Source organism: Hydra vulgaris, chromosome 06 (assembly GCF_038396675.1).
Source record: "Hydra vulgaris chromosome 06, alternate assembly HydraT2T_AEP".
In the NCBI taxonomy this organism is placed as follows: domain Eukaryota; kingdom Metazoa; phylum Cnidaria; class Hydrozoa; order Anthoathecata; family Hydridae; genus Hydra; species Hydra vulgaris.
The window spans coordinates 22,905,448-22,929,026 of NC_088925.1; the positions used below are offsets into that span (position 1 = coordinate 22,905,448).

The 23,579-nt window shown below is 27.2% G+C and overlaps 1 protein-coding gene across 3 annotated transcripts in view; it reads left to right on the forward strand.

Moving 5' to 3' along the window:
• Positions 1–23,579, forward strand: part of LOC105849501 (cilia- and flagella-associated protein 65) — a 131,337-nt gene that overhangs the window by 102,467 nt on the left and 5,291 nt on the right. For 2 of the 3 annotated variants that reach the window (XM_065799616.1, XM_065799615.1), the window contains 9 exons: positions 5,031–5,174; positions 5,308–5,436; positions 5,814–5,876; positions 7,483–7,539; positions 7,716–7,858; positions 8,684–8,815; positions 11,509–11,601; positions 11,700–11,802; positions 11,900–12,150. In XM_065799616.1, the coding sequence (XP_065655688.1) occupies positions 5,031–5,174; positions 5,308–5,436; positions 5,814–5,876; positions 7,483–7,539; positions 7,716–7,858; positions 8,684–8,815; positions 11,509–11,601; positions 11,700–11,802; positions 11,900–12,150 (1,115 nt within the window). The remainder of the gene's footprint in view (positions 1–5,030; positions 5,175–5,307; positions 5,437–5,813; positions 5,877–7,482; positions 7,540–7,715; positions 7,859–8,683; positions 8,816–11,508; positions 11,602–11,699; positions 11,803–11,899; positions 12,151–23,579) is intronic. The other variant, XM_065799617.1, reaches the window with a different exon arrangement.

A 23,579-nucleotide genomic window follows, 5' to 3' on the forward strand; every position in this document is an offset into this window, starting at 1 on the left:
TCAACTGGGTTTTTTTCAAAAAAAATAGTTTTTATATTCTAAAAAGAATTTATTGAACAATTTAAAGTTACATTGCATGTCTTTTGCCTTAAGTAACATTTCTATACGGTTTGGCATGCTTTCAACAAGAATTGGACATTTATTTTTTTATTTCCTCATCATGGTGCCATATTTTGATAAGTTGTTCAATCAATTGAACTTTTGTGGTAACATGGATTCATCAGAGGAGCAGGCCTGTAATCAGATAATATAACAGACTCTAATAACACAGCTGAGTATTGACCGGAATTGGCAGAATGACAGTTAAGTGTGAAAGAAAAAGAAACATGGTTTGGTTAGTGTTAGGGTAGAGATTTTTGTTTAAAGAAGCATGTGTAAGAAAAACTATTGAAATGTTTAAGTTACTCACCTTACTCCAATCACTTCCAAAGCGAGATTTAACCTCATGGGCCCAGTTAACCTTTTTTTTAACCATTGCCCTTGTTAATTTGGCTTTCTTTCTTGGTCAACGTGCTGGAAGACCTGCATTAATAAGCCTTCTCCTAATTGTAGAACTGCAAATATCAACACCATACTTCTCCAAGGACTTTTTTAAGTCTTCACTAGTGGCTCTTCTATTCACTTTAGCCATATGGATAAGTTTGCATTGGGTTCTCTGGCTCACTTTGAACTTGCATCCGCAATTTCCTTGTCACGCAGAATTGTAATCTTGCCCATTTTTAATAGCCCGGATGATACGGCTTACAGATTTCTGTGAAGTTTGTAGTCTTGAAGCTATTTCTCGTTGTGAATACGTTTTTTCTTCAAGCAATATTTTAGTAACAGCAACTTTTCTAGGTGAAAGATCTTTGGTTCTCCCCATAACCTCAAAATCTGTAGAAAAAAACAAAACAATTTGTAATCAGACTTTTTATACATTTTAAAACGGAAGTTATAGCAAATAAACATTAATATGTTAATTGTTAACCATAATGATTTAATTAAACTCACCTTCAGCTTTTATTTTGATGAATGTATTTACAGTAAAAATTCTCCTTACAACAGCTGATTGACCACCTTTATGTTTATAGCAGTGTTGACAACCCACCAAGCTTATGTATTGTTACCAAGTTGCTAAAGGCTAAAGGCATGCATACAAAGTATTAATGTAACTTTAAATTGTTCAATAAATTTTAGAATATAAAAACTATTTTTGTTGAAAAAAACCTAGTCGAGTCTAATAATTTTCACACCTCTGTAAATTATCAGACATAACTAAGCATCAAAGGAGTGTGTAAAGATGATGCTTAATATAATAAAAGTTGAACTTTTATTTTAAGATTAAACTTTTCGTTTTTCTTTCTTAACTTATCTCAAATGTGTGTAAGCAAATAAAACAGAGAATATAATTATTCTAATCATATTTAAGTTACACATTATAAAGTATGTAAATGTGTAAAGATAACATATTTCTATAAAGAACTTACATTAAAGTTATAAATAAATTGATCTTTATAACTGAGTAATGTTATATATTTAAAACTGAGTAATGTTATTTAAGGTAGTTATTAATAGTTATTGACAAAATATTATTAGTATTTAATCAAAAAAACAATAAAAAATAATTTAAAAAAATTACTTAGTTTTTACAGATAAGAACGCATAAATAAAGCAAGTTGAACAGTGAAATGTAATCCTCTGTTAAAAATCTCTTTTATAACTTTGAAATGCATTTAATGCAAAAATAAATAAATAATGATAAATAAGTAAATACAAAACTAATAATAGAAAACCTTTATAAAAAATCATATACTTGCTTTAAGTGAAGAAACTCAGAAGTATTGAAGCTTCTTGAACTATTTTAGTTTTTTTTTTATATATTTAATACTCTAAAGAAAAAAGGTCAATAATACAAAGCAGAAAAATTAAAATGTGTGTATGTATTTATGTGTATATGTGTGTGTGTGTGTGTGTGTGTGTGTGTGTGTGTGTGTGTGTGTGTGTGTGTGTGTGTGTGTGTGTGTGTGTGTGTGTGTGTGTGTGTGTGTGTGTGTGTGTGTGTGTGTGTAAAACATTTAAATAGTATTATGGGGAAAATATTCTCTATACAAAAAATTCTGAAAATTTAATGAGAGTTACTAAAACTTATGCTATAACACTTTGTATACTTACCTTTATAAAAAACAACAATAAATTTAAGTTAAACATATTTGAGGAAGGAAAATAGAAACTTTTGAATGTTTAAATGGGGAAATTAAAAAGGAAGCCTATTTTTTAAGAAAATTTATTTATCAACAAAAGCATAAATTTTTAACAAAAAAGAAAAGAGTGTATATCTTTAAAACAATTTTTTTTTTTTTAATTAACAGAATACAAATTGTTAACAAAAAGAAACAGAGTACATATCTTTTCAACAAAACTTACTTAAAAAGTAACTGTGTAAAAAATAAATATTTAATGAAGTATATGTTTTTTCAATAAAATTTTTTCAATAAAATTTACTATAAATATTAAAAAAATTATAGATATTAAAAAATTATATATCTTTTCAACATTTCTGTAAACTAAGTCAAGTCACAATAATTTGAAACCATGCAAATAACATAATAACCACTTACAAACTATAAACACAAAACATTATAACACATCACAAGCACACTATGTTACATAGAATCACTTCGTACATAAAATATATTAACACACTTACAAACCCATATAACCTTAACACATATAAACATAATAAATAACACATAAAAATAATATAAATATATATAAGTTAGTAAATTTACAAATACAATCTTATTTTTGTAATACTTGTTCAATGACATACCTCGTAATGAATGTTTATCAACTTTAAAAAACAAACGATCAAAACGACCTGGTTTTTAATATAATAAAAGCAAACAAATTTTCTGTAATTTTTCAAAAATAAGGTATTAAATGATCTTGAACATGCAACATATAGTTTACCGTGTGAGATGCAAGGGTTTTGGAGATAAACACCAACTTTATCAAGAGTTTGACCTTTGAAAAGAGCATCGTCTTCTAAAGTCATCATCGTCTTCTAATTTTAAAAAGTAAAAATTACAGATTAATATACTTTATAATAAAAGTTACAGATTTATATACTTTAAATACAAATGACAAAGGACTTGAATTGTGTTATTATTAAAATGCATGAATTAAATAAAATTACTAAATTTAAAAGTTACTACACTAATTTAAAAATAACATATGGTTTATCCATTACTACAGAAGTTAAAAGTTAAAAAGTTTTCGATCTTATTACTGATTAAGCAGATATTAACAGATTATAAAGATTTAAGATTACCTCATCGTGTGCTCAAAATTATAAAGAGAAATATTAAAAGACCAAGCACACTAAAAACTCTGTGTCAAACGCGCACAAATGGGTAACAGCAGTATGAAGTTCAGTAATATATAGTGATAACATTTAGAATATTTTTAAATGTTTTATTTTATTTTTTCAAAAAAAAGTAATAAAACATTATAAATGTTATATTACTAAATATAATACTATTAATTACTATTAAAAGTTCTTTAAACTTTTATTATTAATCTAATCTAAATTAATATAATCTTATATATATTTTCTAAGCTTAATTAAAATTAGTATAATTCAAAATAATTCATTTGAAATTCAAAATTGTTTGTTAAAAATATTTTGTTACATAAGAAGTTTGTTTTGGTGTAAAATGCTCTTATTAGCTTTTTCCTCTCTAATCAACTAATTAAGATTTGTTGGAATCTCTTATCTGCTGTTTTTATCTAGACAATCATATATAAATTTAAAGTTTTTGTATGTATATATAGAGTTTAAATTGTGGATAAATCTCATTTCTTATAAAGTTATTACATTCGGTATTTGAAAAATTTTGAATCTAAATAATTTACTTTTTTTTGCTATTGATTTTAATTTGCTATTGAATTGAATTTTTTTTTTTTTGCTATTGATATAAAATTGGTCAATACAATTATTAAATATAAAATTCAGCATTAACCCATTCTTACCTTTGCAAAGGTAAGAATGGGTTGATGCAACATTAAGGCTTAGGTGTAAAGATTTATGAGTAATTGTTTTTTATAGTAATTGCTTGGCTTATGTTAGTTTCAGATTGAGGATCAATACTATGTTATTAATACTCTTATAACATAATAGTGATCCTTATATAAATTATCTTTACAATGTAAGTCTCCAAAGAGTCAAAAACAAGTAACAATGCCTAATTTTTCTACAACCCTAGTAAAATTTGCTAGAGCTTTTTTTTAAACTAAATATAAAGTTTAAAGAGTTTATTTTTAATTTTTTATACTAACTATTAAACTTATTTATAATTAATCTTTTTTTTTTAACTATAATTCTTGGTTCTAATTAGACATACATAAGTCATTCTTTTATTATAAAAAAGCTTCTAACCAAAGATGAGATGCTCTTAATATATAACATAACTTCTAACCAAGTATGAGATATTTTTAATATTTAACACAACACTTATCATCAATAATTATGGATTTAAATTTAGTTTTTGCAATTTTCAAAAGCAAATGTAAGTTTAAATAGAATAAAGAAAGGTTTTGTGAGTTTATACATGAGTAAATTCTCAATCTACATTACTTATCTATGCTCACATTACTTATCTATGCCTTCCAATTACAAATTATGGGAAGCTAAATAGGAAACAGTAAAATCAGTTAAAAAAAGAAATGAGAATTTATTTATTACCAGTTTTTGCTTTGTCTAGCTTCATTATAAAGTTTAGTCTGTTTGTGTTTAGAGGATGATAAAATTGAGCTAAGTAGGTGTTCTTAGATGTCATTGTGGTGTCCTGAGGTGTAAAATTTCATTGTTTCATACAAAAAAATATTTATTCTTTAAACAATTTTTGATTTAAAAAAAATTTTAGTTATAGAGCATTTTTCTATATGCATTTTTTTTAACTTTTTTATCACTGAACTTCTTTTAGTATCAAAGAATTCAGTTAGTTCTGAGTTAATAAAATTCAATACAAATAGTTTTTTTTTTATTAAAGGTTGATGTGGCACTAAATATTCAAGGTGGCAGCAGTTCAATTATATCATTTTTTGGTGTGGGGTGTGATCATGATCTTTCTAAAGCAACTGATGATGACAAACGCAGATTTTTTTCTAATCAAGTCATTACTTTACCAGATGAGGTCAATTTTTTGTTTTTTTGAAATATAAAAAAAAATATTTTATTTATATTTTAAATATTCTAACATTTTTAGCTTTCTAATTTTTCTCATTCAATTGATTTTATAAATTTTTCTGATTTATTTTTTGTTTTAGTTGGTGAGAATATCAACAGATATTCTAGATTTTGGTAACATACCTTTATTTTGTGAGTCTAGTCGGCTAGTATTTTTGACCAGCATTTCAGAAAGTGATGATGTCTTTTTTAACTGGAAAGTGAACCAGGTTATTACTCTGTTTTAATTAGTAAATTACTTTTGCCTGGTCAATCGTTTTTTGTTTGTTTGTTTTTGTTTTTGCATGGTATTAGTCAGTTGCTGTTTGTTTTTTTTTTGTTTTTTTTTTTATAATAAGTACTTTTTAATAAATAGATAATAATAAATAAGCTTTAGGAACATTTTTGTGTTGTTGAGACAATAATGGTTAGTAATTAAATAGTTTTATGTAATATGCAGTAATAAATATTAAGTTTTGAAATAGTTTATAACCATTATAATTGAAGTGCAAACATAATGGTTTATGATAACTCACGATGTTTGTATTTTCAGCAGTTTTGCGGGTTGTTTATTTAGTTGATAAAAGTTTTACTTTATATATTTTAGAATATCATTTCAGTTTTCCCCTCTCATGGACTTATAAAACCAAGAAGCCAAGTATTGTGTAAAGTGAGTTTAAAATTTTACTGAAGAAATTTTTCTGATTATCACATTGTTGGTTGTTCTCATCATTGTCGTATTGTAAATTGTTCTATTCGATGTTTCACTTGTTTTTAATGTTTTGATTTTTAATGAGTTAATTATTTTTAATGTTTATATATATATATATATATATATATATATATATATATATATATATATATATATATATATATATATATATATATATAACATGTTATAACTAAAAAACAGTAATGACTTTGAAGACAAAGTTATGTAACATACTTTATATTAATTATGATTGCAATCTAATCTAGTTTGTAGCATTTTCAATTCTCTACAAAACTTGGTTTATTTTAAATTAAAATAATTTATTGCAACAGAGAAAAATAAAAAATAAAACAAGAAACTCGTCAAGAACATTTGTACAGCTTCTATTTGAAAAATAGAGCTTAATGGAAAAAGTTTATAGTTGATCACTTTTATGATGAAAAAATTCCTATTAACACCATTTATACCATTATTCGGCGCGCTGAAAATAATTCTGGGCACCAAAGAGTCCATGGAATTAGTAGGCTTACTAAAATAATGACAAAAGGAACATCAAAAGACTTAAAACAATGTTTGACCACAAAGACGGTATATAGCAAACACAAGCAGTTCGAAAATTTAAATGCACCCAAGTATATATCAACAAAACATTAAAAACTAAGTCCTTAAGCCAAAGAAGAAGAAGAAGATTCCATTAAGAAGTTGTGACCAAATAGAGATAGTTCGAACGAAGTGCGGTTGGCTGTATCAAATTTCTACCAATAAATTGTTAATCCTTGAGTCATACTTAACATTTAACCACTCTTCGATTAATGGAAATGATATTTATTATTCAAATGATGTTTCTCAAACACCAACAAGTATCAAATTCAACCCCACTGCAAAATATGAAAAGAAATTACTCGTTTGGATTTGCTTTTCCGATAAAGGAATATCTTTGCCAATATTCAAAGAAAGTGGCTTTCCAATCAACTAAGTAGTCTACAAAAATGATTGTATCAAGAACTAACTAATTCTGTTTGTCAAAAAGCATCATTCTGATAGCGAATACATATTTTGGCCTGATCTGGCATCGTCTCATTATGCAAAATCTGTACAAAATTACATGAATGAGAAAAAGATCATTTTTGTCAAAAGAGAAGATAACTCTGCAAATATCCCTGACTGTTGTTCGATTGAGGATTTTTGGAGTATACTTAAAGGAAAAGTGTATAAGAATAATTGGAAAGCTGATTGTCTTGAGAAATTGCACAACAGAATAAAGTATTGCCTTTCTAAAACGGAAAAATCTCTTGTACAGTGCCTTTCTGAGTCAACTAGGTGCCGATTAGACTATGTAAGACGCAACGGTTTAATTGAAAAAAATTAATATGCAAATAAATTGCCCACTAAAAATGCTATTTTTTTCTTTTTAAATTAAATTTTTATCTCATGAACCAAGGAAGTTATTCCCCTACAAAGTTATTATCGGTTTTTTTTAGTTATAACCCATTATGTTTTATAATTTTTATACTAGTTATTATTGTATTCTCGTTTTTATTTGGCATATTACTTGTCAACTTAGGTAACTATAAATGCTCAAGGAATTCCTTGTATGTACAGTGTTAATGTCATGTGTGAGGTAAAGATTTTTTCTTGTGGTCATAAACAGTTAAACAAATATATATCGGAAAGGTCCGGAAGCTTTTTTTATTGTTTTACTTATTTTAATTTCTTTTTAATACATTATTATGATAATCCTTAGTTTTCTATTTATTTATTTTTTATCATTTGTAAAAATGTTTGATGTTTAATTAGATAACAAATAAAACACACATGGAAAAATTTGTTAAAGACTACTCACTATGGTCTGCGCGTTTAGAAGAGAGAAAACATCTCTTTACAATTTGTGATTCGTCTAAAAAAACTCTGCATCCAAGACATTACATTAAAACTCCTAAGTATTTTTTCATTATATTTTTAAGTTGAACTTCTTATCCACAAACAGTTATAAAGATAACTCTTAAATTTGAACTAAATAGCATCCCCAAAAATGAGTAACAATTTACAAATCATGCTTTATACCTGGTTTGGATTCAACTATGTGATAAATTGTTTTGTATTTTGAAATTTTTTTCATCATATAACATTTTGTGAAACTTTTTCGTGTTTTGAAGTGAAATAAATGTTTTCTGAAAAATGAGATATTTTGATTATGTGTTTGTTTTTTTCATGAGTAAAGTAAAGTTTGCTAATAAAAAATTTTTAAAGTAAAAATAAGTTTCACACATTTTAAGTTTTGTGAATAAGACAAAGCAGATCTTTTTCCTAGCTCTGTTTGGATTATTTTTTATGAACTATGAAGTAATAGTATCTTTATTTTGATCATGTTGCTTTTTTTTCAATAGATATATTTTGTTATATTTTTTTTAATTCATAATGAATTAATAATAAAAGTATCTCATTAAAAGTTATGTTTACTATATTATTGTTATAATTACCTGATTAATTTTTTTTAATAGAAAAAAATAATAAAGTAATTATTCATAAAATAATTAAATCATTATATATATTTTATTTTATGTATTCTTTTATTTTTTATTTATTTTTCACATACCACCTACCATGGTCAATGTCATTTACCCATATTCATACCCCATTTTACTAATGTTACTAATGTTTTACATGTTTTTTAACTTTTGTTATTAGAAAGGAAATTTTTTTTTAACGTTTATAAAATATTGTATAATATATTCATGTTTATACTTATAGAGTGTCCTTTTTAGAACCCCTCCAATAAATGAAGACTTTGAGCCATCGCCTCCAAAATTGTTGTTTGTTCATCTTTTTGTGTATGTCAATACACATTTTAGAAATACTTTTCATGATGATACTGAAGACATTTATTTTATTAATAGGTAATTTTCCTTTGATCCATATTATAATTTTATAATAGTTAATTATTATTTGATTATATATTTTTATTATTTAGGTAAATAAACTGTTAAAACTTTGATTAATTTATGTATTTTTATTATTTAAGAACTTTTTGATAGATCTTGATACTAGTATCTTTAGCTACCAAAAAAAAAAACAGTAAACTGATACAAATACCTAATTACATCATCCTGGTCATGACACTTAACTGATCATATATTGAGGCAAATAAGGCTTCCTAGCAATGCTGAAGACATCTTACTTAAGATAAGGAAAACTCTAATATAAAATCCCCAATTTAGTTGCAGGTAATCCTTCTATTAGTACCTTCACACAAAAAATAATCAATCTACAAAAAAGCTTAATGCTAGGTAAAATATTTTTGTTGCTGCTTGTAAAAAATTGCTCTAAATCTTCCATAATGTCATATTTAAAAGACATTTGAAATAAAAGATTTTTTTAGTCTATTAAAATTTAAATATATAAATATGTGGACTCAAAAAATGATTTTTTAAGTTAAACAATGCACAGTCTTCAGAATGGCAAAAAAAAAAAAAACAGTAAAATTGTCAATTTTTTAAAAGAAATTTTTTCTCTCACATAACTCTCACTGATATAGTAATAAGCAATCCTAAAAGCCTTTTTGATTACAAAATATTTTCAATAATATACAACATTGGTAAAATAATGACTAAAACATAATATGTATATTAATATGAAAGGTTTAATATGAAAGAGAAAATCAAGGAATGCTAAATAAAGTGGGCTATTCATATCAGTAACATTGCTATTCATATCAGTACAATTTTTTAATTGCAAGATTACTATTTAAAAACTTATTAGAATGCATTTCTTTCTATATTTAACTTAAGCAAATCTTTACTTAAAAGAATTCAAAAGGCCTTAACAACTTCTGGTAAGTTTCTATTTTTATAAAGCAAATGTTTTTTTTTAGAATTTTCTGAAGACATACAATACATTATTTATTGGCAAGTTAATACAAGAGTATAAGCAAAGTTTAAAAAAAAAAGTAACCAACAGTTGTATTGTTGGATATTATTCATAAACTTATGTTTTAAAATATTTCCATAAATTTTTGGTCTAATATACTATCATAAATCATTGCACATTATGTGCATATATAATACATTGTGCAACCATGCCCATATCAAAATTATCCTTCCATACATAACATAAATCTTTTAGTTTAGAAATTTTTATTTAGGTTCTGTTGCAAATATATTACTTTTTTTTACAGGAATGCCATCCAAGGACCAAAGAGAAAAACTCATGAACCATCTTGTTTTACTAAAGGCAAAAAGGAGAGCTTCATGAACTTAATATTTTAGAAGACAGTGGTCTCATTACTCTCTCAAAGTTTCTAAAAAAGTGTACTTAGAAATTCTAAGTTTAAGCAAGATGCATGCAATTTGTGCATGCAATGAAAACTCCTGTTTTATATGATGCACACTTTTTGACCTGATTTGCAATTGCCTTTGATTTTTGGAAGAATTTTGTCTAATATTACTACCAATTTGTCATTACATACAAAAACTTTTTTTTGTAAATTTTTAACATACATAATCTGGGAGCTAATGAAGTTTACCTCTTTTCCTAAAATGAGACAGTAGGAAAAAAATATATAATGATATAGCATCGAAGTTACTAAGCTGCTTCACTGAAATCCAGTCTACTGAAGTCACTCACATTGAACTCTTTTGTGATTTGTTTCCCAGACAGAATAAAATTGGAATGTGCTGCAATCATCGCTACAAATATTAAACTTTAAAACTTTTACTACAAAATGAAACTCTTTTTATGGAGTGTCATATACATACATATATATTTATATATATATTTATATATATTTATATATATTTATATATATATATATATATATATATATATTATATATATATATATATATATATATATATATATATATTAAAATAAAAACTACAGAATTTTTACTGCTATTATTTGTATGGTATTTGCAACCATCAGATTAAATATGAGGGTTTTTTGTTATTGTGGTATTTTTGGTATGTTGTGGTTTAAATCAACAAGCAAAACAAAAATTAAAAATTATTTTAACAAAAATCAAAAATTATTTTTAGCAAACAAATTTATATAGATGATTCTTAAATATAGTAATGCTAAGTTTTTATGTTAACTTTTAATGCTTTTATCATTAATTTTAGAGTTAGCTTATTTGAAGTTTAAATGCGCAATTTTGAAATTTTTGTTTACAAGCAAATTATTTCAGCAAGGTGCAATTTTGATAATTAGTTAGCTTATACTCAAGTCATTTTATTAAACAACATTTCACAACACAACATTTCCCACTAATTGTTGTTTTTATAAATTAGTGATGCATTATGCATAATCTATAAGCGATTAAAGTTATAGTATTTTAAAATTTTACTGATTTTAAAGAAAAAGTAAAATCATAAACTTATTTTTCCAAGTAAAATTAACTTGGTGATTTAATAATGCTAGTGCTAGATTTGATCATTTTATTCAACATTTTGTTTGCATAATTTCAAAACTCTTGTATTGTAAACAAATTAATTGAGGAGATTTCAAATAAACATCATTTTTTTATGATTCTTAAGTTTTATGTAATTTTGGATAATAATATTTAAAGTAGTTGCTAATTTTTTTATTAATTTAGAAAGTCGTTAACTAAAAGTTTATCAGACAAGTGTATAAAAATATCAGAGGAAGAATACTCTATTATTAATACTGTATTGGCTTTACTCACTCGGTATTTATTGGATAATGATATTTATGTTAATAATATTTTGAAATTTACTGATCATAATCATTTTGAAATGTACTGATCATATTCGAATAATTTTTAAGGGATTGCTTGCATGACAAGGATTTTGAAAGTCACGTTGTTCATATAAAAGAAGAAGCTGTCCCGTATTTTGGAATGTTTGCCCAGGTCCCTGATACTAATGAGGTGATATTCTTATTAATATTGTGTTATTAATATAGTTGCTCACCAATTAAATTGTTTTAGTTAAATAGTTGTTTTGTTCTTTTAAATTAACAACCAGGCGTATGATGTAAACCGTGAGAACACCATAAGCCAAAGCAATAGTAAAAGTAACCAAGAGTTAAAACAAAGCCTGCAATATGTACCTGACAAAATTTTAGATAAAGAAATAAAAAAAAGTTGCCTGCAATATGTACCTGACAAAATTTTAGATGAAGAAATAAAACAAATACATTATAATGAGTCAAATGAAAATGTGGAAAATAAATTCTCAGGTGACACTTCACTTGAAAGTCGAGAGCAATTAAAAAGGTACTCCTTTTTTTTTTATATATAGTTATCAATATAAATTATTTTTATATATAAATTTAATATATATATATAGATGTATATATATATATATATATATATATATATATATATATATATATATATATATATATATATATATATATATATATATATATGTATGTATGTATGTATGTATATATATATGTGTGTGTGTATATATATATATATATATATATATATATATATATATATATATATATATATATATATTTATTTATTTATATAAAGTGAATAAAAACAACTTTTTATGGAACTCTGAGTTTCATGCCTGTTAGCAATCATCAGCCATTGTGTATAATTTGTAACATAAAAACTGTTTAAAAAATTAAAATTAAAATAACATTGGAATGAGTTTTGACATTAAAAAACAAAACAAAATGTTACCGAGGACTAAAAAAAATTTTGTATGACAATATATATAATTTCTCGCTGAGACAAAGATTACAAACTTTTCATGCTTGATTGTAAGGCCTATGTAGAGTTCGATTCCCACCATGTCCCTGGTAGTACTGCACTCTACTTGTTTCTCCGTGCAGCGGCCTTGTTCGTCAAGGTTCGTGTTTCGGAGTTATAGAGTTGAGAGAGGGTTATAACCATAATTTAGTAGTCTCCTCGTCTGTAGTGGCCTTCTCGGCTTTGGGAGGTGAATTAACAAAAAAAAGGAGAAAAAAAGATTGCGCTATTATTTTTCATGTAAATAGGTTTTATATTTTTTGATTTTAGTTTTCGTATTTCTTTAGAGGGTTCAGTGTCATTTTTATATTTGGGTGCATTGAAAGATTGAAGATTGTTGGCATATCTTTATTTAAATGCGGTTTCATTTAAACTAAAATAAACTATATTTAAACTTTGAATTTAGGATCTTTGGAAGTTACAGTATTCAATATTGCTAGATAGGCACTGGTTATTTAATGGGCAAATTTTTTTGTCTATGTAATTGCATTGCTTTGATTTTATATTTTTAATGAATGGAATTATTAACCCTTTCGCGCCGAAGGCGCACATATGTGCGCCTATAATATACCAATGAAAATATCTCACTAAAAGTTATTGTTCAGTCCTATTTAGTATTAAATATTAACCTTTTGCGCTCATAGACATATAATTTAGTCCTAGGAGAGTTGGAACTGTTAATTTACGGGTTGTTTTCATGCTTAAAACACTAAAAATAATTGACAAGAATAAATGTAATTGTTTGACTTTTCTTTTTGTAGATGGCTTTGAGAAGTAAAATTATAAATGATCCAAATTGACAGGAATAAATGAATCGATGTATACAAAAACGTTCTAAGTCATAAAAACTATTTTTTCGGGGAAAGAGAAAAAACTTATTAAACCCAAAATTTTTACTTTAATAAATTCAAAAAAATCTGGGTGCTTTTTTACATCTTTAAATATTAGATTTGTTAAAATATATATCAAAATTTGTGATATATATATGTGTTATACATAGTTAAAGTTGTCTGACTTTTTGTTTACATTTGTTAAGGATAATAATAAAAAGGTTGTCTTTTATATATTTATTCATTTTTTGTACCAAAAACTATTAAAAATCAAAGTTCAAACTATTACACATGTTAAATCACACAACGTATAAAAGAACCGATTACCAAGCCTTTGTCAGACACCTCACTGGATATCGTGTTTCTCTTCCCCGCCATTCGCAAAGTCCCGGTCACAAGGTAGGTACGAGTGACCTCTTATCGGGTAGTACTGCTCGATTCGATCAAATCGGCCAGTATCTGTGAGAACCAAAAAGACTCTGTTTAGTGCATGGTTTTTATTTTGGCCTCCACAGTTAACTGAGTACACATGGACTTAACTTAACATGGAGTAAACTGTGGAGGAGCAGACATTAGGTAATTGTACACAAAAGAGCACACCTCATCAGGGCTTTTTCTGGCTGTGCCTTCATGGTACACATAAACATGACCTTTATTGCATTTCACATTGTGAATAGAGAAGAGTTTAACAGATAGCTGTCTTAGGTAAAAGGTTTCCTGGACTGGTATCATCGGTAAAGGGATATTCTGCATGTAGTCAAATGCGATCGCTAAGACATGCGGTTCATTTTGTTTTGTTTCTGGGTTGCTTTCATTTTGCAGTTTGTTGTAAAACTTTTTTGATCGACATTTGTGCAGCATCAGTTCAGCAGCAGCATTTCTCTTTGCTGCATCACTGAGATGAGGGCTTCGTAATTTTAAATTAAGCTCCTCACAGGTGCAACAAGAGTCTATCTGGGGACGGCCAAATCTTAATGTAAAGTTGTCCTTAAAGTAGCCTAGAAAAAATTTGTAGCTACATTTTGCTTCAGGATGTTTTCCTTTAAACATTGAATACAAAATTTTGACATTTAGTCTAGCATCTAGATAATTGATAGTTTTACCAGCATATTTACTCTGTTTCACCGGATAACTTTCGATATGTTCTCTTATGAGAAGTCTTACATTGCCCCTGATTGCATTCGTTCCTAATTTTTTCCCTCTAAGGTCCTTTGGTAATTTTCCTAATACCAACAGGGAGCGCAATCGTCGAATACGACTAATTTTAATACCATAAAGGCTTTTGAAGGCATCCACGCATACCTTTTCTTTGGCATCCCCCACCAAAACCTCGTAAGTAAATGAAAAGTCATGAGCTACTCTTCCTTTGGCACCTTCCTTTCTGGGTCGGTAAGTTTTCACCTTCATGCTTGTAATCAACGATTGTAGATACATATCTTGCTTGTTCTTTGTCTCTAACGATCTCATACGTGCGAAGATCTCGTCGCTCTGGTTTTTTAGACGTTCCGTACATTTCTTCGAGCATCTGAAAGTAAAATATCTCATTAGGTTATGCTGATATAAATGTTCGAGGTAGGCCTAAATGCCATAGCCAACCTCTAAAAAAATGATGTTTGAGTAATTCGGCTATAACATTTGGCTACTGTTTAAGGTCAATTCACTAGCCTAAATGGAACGATATGGAACGTGTTGGATTAGTTTTGTCTAAGACGTTTTTATGAAAACATGTTGCATGGTATGTAATAAACAAATTGTTAAAAGGCTAATTGAGTATCGAAATTGCAATACAAATCTCACCTGCAATCAGTTCCAATAGTAGTAGCAGGTACAGTTCTTCCTTTGTAGTCAATTTTTGTACTCTTTACCTTACACTCTAGCTTCTTTAACAACATTCCTTTTCCACATAGCCTCATTTTTAACCTTTCTTCCACTGCTAGTACTAGGTTCTTCATCCATTATAAGTCTTTTTCATTAAAACAGCGAGATCAACTGTAATAATTACAATTCATAACGCAATTTAATTATTAAATTGCGTGGGAGAAACCCTGTACGGTGGATTTGACTGACGTAGTTTCCTTGTGGAAATATAACTATAGTCTAAACGGTTTTTTTATGAGCATATTTAAGGTGTTTTTTAAAGTATTAAGTTGAACGAGGAATTTTTGAGGCAGTTTTTTAATGAATAAAAAAGATCTGAAATCGAAACATTGAGTTCACTACGAGAAAACTACATGAATAATAAAATAAGCCCAAATAACCTCAAACTCGTAACCAAAACAAAACAAAAATTAGATTAAAAACATCTAAAAACTGTCAGCAGAACACAGCTGGTTTTCTCAGTGCTGCCAACAAAAACCTTCTAAGTCACTGATCTAGAACCTTTTAGTTTACAGACAATATTTCAGCTCTCTATTCAACGTGTACAGAGAGGTCTGACTTAGAATGTTTTACTATACAATGGTGGAACTGTCTTCAAAGAACAAATTTTCATCAAAAAGTCAAATATTAAAAAAAATGACTTAGAACGTTTTTGTATACATTGGTTCAAATGTAATTGTTAGACTTTTCTTTTTGCAGATGGCTTTGAGAAGTAAAATTATAAATGATCCAAATAAAGCTCTTCGAATCCTTGATGAAATGGATGATGTTAGTGATTTGTCTTGTGAATCTCCAGTATCTGATGACAATGAATTCCAAGAGAATAAGACTGTTATTTGCTCACCAACAGCTCCATTGTCAGCAAGTTGGTCATCATCATCAGAAATAATTTCATCATCATCTCAAAATTATGTTAGTTCTGAAGATGGTTCAATAGAAAAAACAGATGTGGACTTTGCTATTAATAACTCAGGAACTACTTGATAACAAAGGACTCTATACAATAACATTTGCTAATTAAAATGTTACTGAAAATAAGGAAAGAAAAATACATAAACCTACAATTCCAACCATAAAATCAACCTTTATCAAGACAAATAAAAAACTTCATACCATTAAGACTAAGAAGACTAATGTTATTAAAGACAACAGAGAATGGAAAAAAATTAAAATTACTAGGACTATTATTCCATTTATGGCAACACCAGGACCAATGTGTAGAAAATCTGCAATACCTAATTGTGATAGCAGTATTAAACCAATCCATTTATTTGATTTATTTTTTTATAATGCTTTGATACAAAAACTTGTCCCTGGAACAAATTACCATTATTCAAGAAGATTATAATCCTCTCCTATAAAGCGTAGAATGATAAAGGTTGATGTTACATCAAATGATATCAAAGTATTTATAGCAATCTGTTTAGCAATGAGAATAATAAAACTTCCTCGCATCCATGGCTACCGGAGTCAAAAACAATGGTTTTTTTTCTATCTCATTTTTAGTAAAGTAATGTAAAGTGTTATACTTGAGGAAGAAAATTATGTAATTGGTATAGGCAAACCTTTTACCACCTTTTGGAAATATTGCTTTTGTACTTGAGCCTTGGTTTACTGACCATCATGCTCACAGTCATCGAAGTTTTCGTGAGAAACCTATTGAACAATTAGTAGGAAATACTAGATCTAAAAATAGTGGAAGAAGTAGTAATTTAAATTAACACATAACATTATGATTTACGAATGTTGGAGTTTGTAAACCTTTAACGAACAATAACCCAAGAGATTGCAAAAATAGTTCTGAAAAGATTCAAAAAGCTACTTTAGTTGGTCAGTTCCAGCACCATTCAATAGGTATTTGTAGACCACATGTTTTTTGCTCATTTTGCAATGCCCATGCATTGATTCAATCCTCAGTTGTTGGAATATGTGGCATTGATAGTTTTATATAGTAAATAAAATGACTTGAAAAATATTCTTAATTCTTTTTTTGTTTTTATAAAGTGTAAATTTAATATTTTCTACCTATCTAAATAAGTAAAGTAGCCTATCAAAATAGTTGGTTTTCTTTTGAGGTATTTTTTATATTTTTATTAATAACAAAATTAGGTAGGAAAAAAAAATTGATGTCATCAGAGAAAAATGTTGATTATTCATTTTCTAGTTAATTAGGAAAGTAACCCATTAAATGAAAGCTTAATAAATTTTGCTTCTTTTTAAAAGTCTTTATTTACTTCTAAAACAATATAGTTATCTATTTAAAAGGCTTAATGAGCAAATATTTAAAATTAGCAAAGCTTGTCTATAAATATGTAATAATGCAGACATCATCAATTTATTGTTTTTACTTTCTTATTTTAATTTTTGGATTCCAAATTCTGTCTGCTTTCCAATGATATATACTTTGTAGAACTTGTTTTGCAAGAAAACTAATATATTTAAGTGTTAACGTGACATTATTGTATTTTTAAGTCGTCAAAATAAATCCCGGCACGAATAGGTTAAACATAGTTTCATTTACCGCCATAGCCAATTATCTTAACTCAATAGTGCAAGGGATTCCTTTGAAGGTGGATGATTTGAATCAGAATGAATATACATAAGTTGGTTATTAGATTTACAGTATGGTTGGTAAGAAATGTAAATCAGGTTTAATGTTACATCAAAACAAATTGTTAATTAATAATTAACAGTTTTAATGGAGGTAAGTAGGTTGTTACTTTTGTAAAATTTGATTTTTTTTTTAATTTTTTAAATTGCTTTTTAATTTTTTATTATTTTTTTTATTTGTTGAACATTTTATTAATTTGAATCATTTCTTGGGTAGTTATTTATAAAAAAAAAATGTATTATTATGGTATAATAATAATAATAATATGAAACACTTGTGCTTATGAGAGTGCTCGATAATATTAAATAATAGAGCAATATATTTATTTACATAAAATAAATAAGAACACCTTCTAACTCTGACATTTACCTGAAATATATCTTATCCTCCTTTTTATTAGGTTTACAAAAACATTAGTATAAAGTCCGATTAGATTAGTTTATAATTTACTTACCTTTTAATCACCTATAGTGATAATAACATCAATAAATATTGTTGGCATTCTACTTAACGACTTATCCAATTTGTCGAAGTTAATTTTATGCCACTAGCTAATAAGTTTTTACCACATTAGGCATTACTTTTTGACATTACTTTTAATTCCTCCCATAAAAATCTTATAGGAGAGAGATTTTGTGATTAGGGAGGCTAAATCATTTTATTTAATATTTGATCGTTCTCGAACTCAGTCAAATAGCTTAAATAATTTTTTGAAAATATGTTTTAGATTTAAGCTTCAAGTCATTTTCTTCTGAAAAAATGAATATCTTCTATTAACCCATCTTTCCAAAGATGTAGCATAATATTATAAATAAAAAATAGCATTTTTTTAAAAAGTTAATGCTATTCGAATAATTATGAGTGTTAGTGTATGTATATATATATATATATATATATATATATATATATATATATATATATATATATATATATATATATATATATATATATATATATTAGGGTAGGCCAAAGTACCACAAGTTTTTCCAAAAAAAATTAAATAATGGCTGCATAAAATATTCTTCCTTTTACTATAAAAATCATTTTTTGTTATGAAAGTGTTTATTTTTAATTGAATAAAACTAAAACATAAAACTTCCATTGCATCTGTTCTGTTTTTTAATTTGTTTGACTTAATAATCACAACATTGCTTATTTCTATTGTTCTTCATGTAAACAAACAAACGCAAAACATGCATGGATGTGTAAGAATTAACATTTTAAAATGTTGAGATTAAATATTATGATAAATCATTATTATTAATATAATATTATAATTATTAGTAAGGGTAATTATTATATTATGTTTATTAAATGCTTATTTTTAACAAAATGCTTTAAAACTACACCTACCTAGTAATAGAAGAGGGTTAAATAGCTTGAAGGAGTAGATTCACCGATAAAGAATTATTGATTGGGTTGTTGTAATTATGGGGATAGGTAGAGATATGTTTAAGTTAGCACAAATTAGGGGGGGGGTCATTCGATTGGGGATGGGGTGGAGGTGGTAATTTTCTTTTTATATATTTTAAGATTTAATTCTTACGCAATCATTAGATTTAAATTGTGCCGGTTTAACCCATGGACATGCCGAACAGTTCGAACTTGAACTCCATGCATCTAAGTGAATTTTTGAAAGGTGTGTAATTTGAAAGAAAAAATATTATCGGCCTCTATCTTTAACTTCCTCTCATGTCCCAGAGATTTTTAATCTTTGCAAAAACAACGCATACGGCGTATCGCAAACTGAACGTTTTTTTTAACAACTTGAAAGAACTTTTGAGTTCAAACAAAATGGTGAAAAAAGAAATTTAATAAATCGAGCAAATACAAAAATAACAAATAGTTAGAAAAAACAAATTATTAAAAGAGAAGAAAATAAAAAGAAAAACGTAACGAAATTAAACAAGACAGTGGAAAAAAAATTTAAAATAATTTACACAAAAGATGAAAAAGAATTACAATAACGTAATAAAAATATAATTAAAAAAGATTTTCAAGAGTGGAATGTGTTTTGATGATTCAATGGAATTAATCATCAAAAAATCAATCAGAAGAATGATCATCAAAAGAATGGAATTCATTTCAGAATTTGATAATTCGAGTTCAAAATCGAATGCATTTTGATTAGTCTTGATTTAATTTTTTTTAAAGTTAGTGTATAATATTTTATATATTTACTTGTATTTATTAGCCAAGCGTATCCCATCATAAGATATTTATAAATATTAGTCAATATTATTTTAATATTCAGTAATAATGTATAAGTATTATTTATTTACAACTTTTATTTTTCAGTTTGTTGTTTAAAATATTTGTTTTTTGTATAACTTTTTTAATTTAATTGTAAAACTTAAATTCCTGTTTATTATATTATTATTAGTGTTGTTATTGACTTCAACTAAATCAACTAAAAGTTGACTAGTCAAAAGTCAAAGTTAGTTAGTTTTTTTTTCTTTCTTTTTATTCAGTTTAACTTTTCAATCTTTAGTTTTTGTTTATTTGATAACAGTAGTTTGTACAATTTTTACCTAGTTTTTTGTTTACTCTCTTAAAGTTTGATCCAATTAATAGCATTTTAGCATTGTTTATAACTAATTAAACTTTTGATTATGTACTTCATTAATTTTTTTTAATTTTGTTTACTCGATGGTTGTGATTTTCATAAATACTTTTATACAGAGCCGCCTCAAGCTTGCTCTGGGCCCTCGGGAAAAAATAATTTGTGAAGTTCCAAAATCAAATTGTCATTTATCTATACAATCACATTGTAAATATGATTGCAATAATTTTTTTATATATAGCAAGTATTTACTCTCGAGTCCTTAATACAAGGTTGGGGTTCTTTTAGTTTAGGAGTTTTAGTCCAGATTTAATAAAGGAAGAAGGGGGGGAGGGGTTGTTAAATTAAGGGGGGGGGGAGTTTTTTCATGTTACGATATAAGTATTTTGTATGAAAAATTTCAGTTTATAAATCCAAACTAATAATTTTTACAAAATACGCATAAAACTATTTAAATCTAGCGCGGCATGCGGTCAAATGCGCATTTTTTAACAGATGTTTTATAATAATTTCAATAGGATTTAATATGTTGATATAAGTTTTATACTTTGGTGAGAAATAAATTAAAAGCTCATTTTCGATAAATCGAGATTTACTTGGTCGATGATTTTTAAAGCCTGTTTACACTGAAAAATTTTGTTTTTATCAGTGACTGAAATAATTATTTTCTAATTTTTTTTTTTTTTTTGATAACAAGTAATAATTAATAAACAGGGGATCTTAATAATCTTAAGGTAGGTGGGAAATTTTTCCAAACGTTGATAGATGTCCCCCCCCCCCCCCTCTTTAATTAGGGCTTGAGAGTAGAGAAGGAAAAAAAGTTTTACGCGATTGGCTTCAGTTTTCAAAAGAATACGTAAGTGTGTACTGCTTACCTTGCTATTTTTTTGGCAACATACCAAAACCTACCTTAGTGAACATTAGCACCACAGAGCACTTTCATGCTATTGCCGCATTCTTATCTCGAAGTGAAGCAGTCAAGTAAAGGATAGATTTAGAGTTCACCAAGCAATACCAGACTAAAAAAGAGTATTGGACCCAAGTTCTATCATCTCTCCTCTAGATTAGTGCGTAATATATAGAAAATTTAAATACATAAACTTAAATTAATAGTCATAAATACTTTAATTGAATCACACTTATCTCGTGATAATGCTGCTGAAATTTTTTTCTAAATTGAATATAATTGGATATTTTATTTATTGTTCATTCTCAGAGGAATATCATTCCATGGATCAAATGAAAAACTAGTATTGATTCGCAACGAAAACTTTATTGTATGTAATAAGCTATTAGAAAAGTTTAATTCTTTCCTCGCCCAACACTTCATAACTCATGGAAACAAAGGAAAGGAAAGTACCTTGTACTTTTCTGAAGACATTTGCGAAGAACTAATTCACTTAATAGCCGCCAAGGTTTTGGAATTTATAGGTAATAAGATCATCCTTAAATAACATGTTGTAGTATACAAATTTTATTTACTTAAAACATTATTTCTTAGTTAGCGAAATCAAACTTGCGAAATATTTCTCAATTTTACTCCTGTGCGACACACATTGACCAATTCTGCTTTTTTCTGCGTTACGTTTTACAAAACAGAACCAGTTGAGCGGTTTTTAGCATTCATTCCCATTCATAATCATTTTGCAGTTTCCATGCTTGAAATCGTTTTAAAAAAGTTAGATTTGTATCGGATCAAAATTCAAAATTGCAAAAAACTGGAAGCTACTTTGGATTAATGTTCTTGCCGAATGTGCTGCTTACTCTTTGAACCTTTGTAGGAGTAGATGCCGCGGAATCCAATGGATTATAAATGGATATAAAATTAATTTCTTTAGCTTTCTTCAAGAAATTCATAACTTCTTTTCTGCATCAACACATTGATGGGATATCTTAAAGTCAGAGTTCCCTGCTGGAATACATTTTAAGGTTCCCAAGACTCTCTCAAAAACTCGTTGGTCAGCTCGTGCCGATGCTTGTTTAGTAATTGAAAAGGGTTGTTCAATTCACAAAGTGATTTAGGATTATTTGAAAAAATCAAATAAAAACTTATTTCATTTGTGATTGTGCATACTTATTAGCAAATATTTTCTATATAGGCGGCTCTTCTTGATCCTAACGACAATCCTACTCAGAAAGCAAAAACAAGAGCAGATCCTTCGGATGTTTGACTAAAATAGAATAACTTGAGACAGCTATTTTAATAATCATTTGGAACAGAATCGTGAAGAGGTTCAACAAAGTTAACAAGAAACTGCAGTCCGTCAGGCTTGATTTATGGTTGAAGAACTGTACAACTCCCTGGAGCATTACGTGCAGCAAGTTCGCATCTATTTTGAGCAATACGAAAAGGAAGCCGTGTCTTTCGTCAACACATATGATTATGCCTATGATCAAAGGCACCCAATAGCACGCAAAAGGCGTTACGATGATGAAATTAACAGTGCGGAAACTACAGTGTTTTCTGGGCGATCTTAAATGATTGCCGACATAAATGAGATCACGGACAAACTAATGAGTGATCTAGATAAAAGAAAGAAAGCCTATTCTGGCTTGAATTCTCTGTTTGGTTTTCTTGTGAATCTCCGCAGCATGGATATCTTGGAGATTACTTGCAGTGCACAAAAACTTGTTGACCGATATCCTACTGATCTTAACTTTCACTTATTGAACGAATTCTTCATTTTGGAGCTTTTATTCCGACTGAGATAAATGATGAAAAAGGCAAACGTAAACCTTCAGCTCTGGATCTTTTAAAATTAATTAGATATAAGAATCTTGAATAAATCTTCTTTAACATTGATGTAACCCTTCAAATCTTCTTGGCCGCCGCTGCAACAAATTGTTTCTGGAAAAAGTTTATTTTTAATTGTGTTTCTATAGTGTTAATCGCTCAACTACAGGTATATATAAAACATAAAAAATACTTATAACATTAAGAACTTTTTATTAAATACCTCTTGAATAATCTTAATTAATTACAATAACAATCTTAATTAATTGCAGACTTAAATATTTTCCAGAAAGATGTTTTAAAATCTATACTTATCGCAGC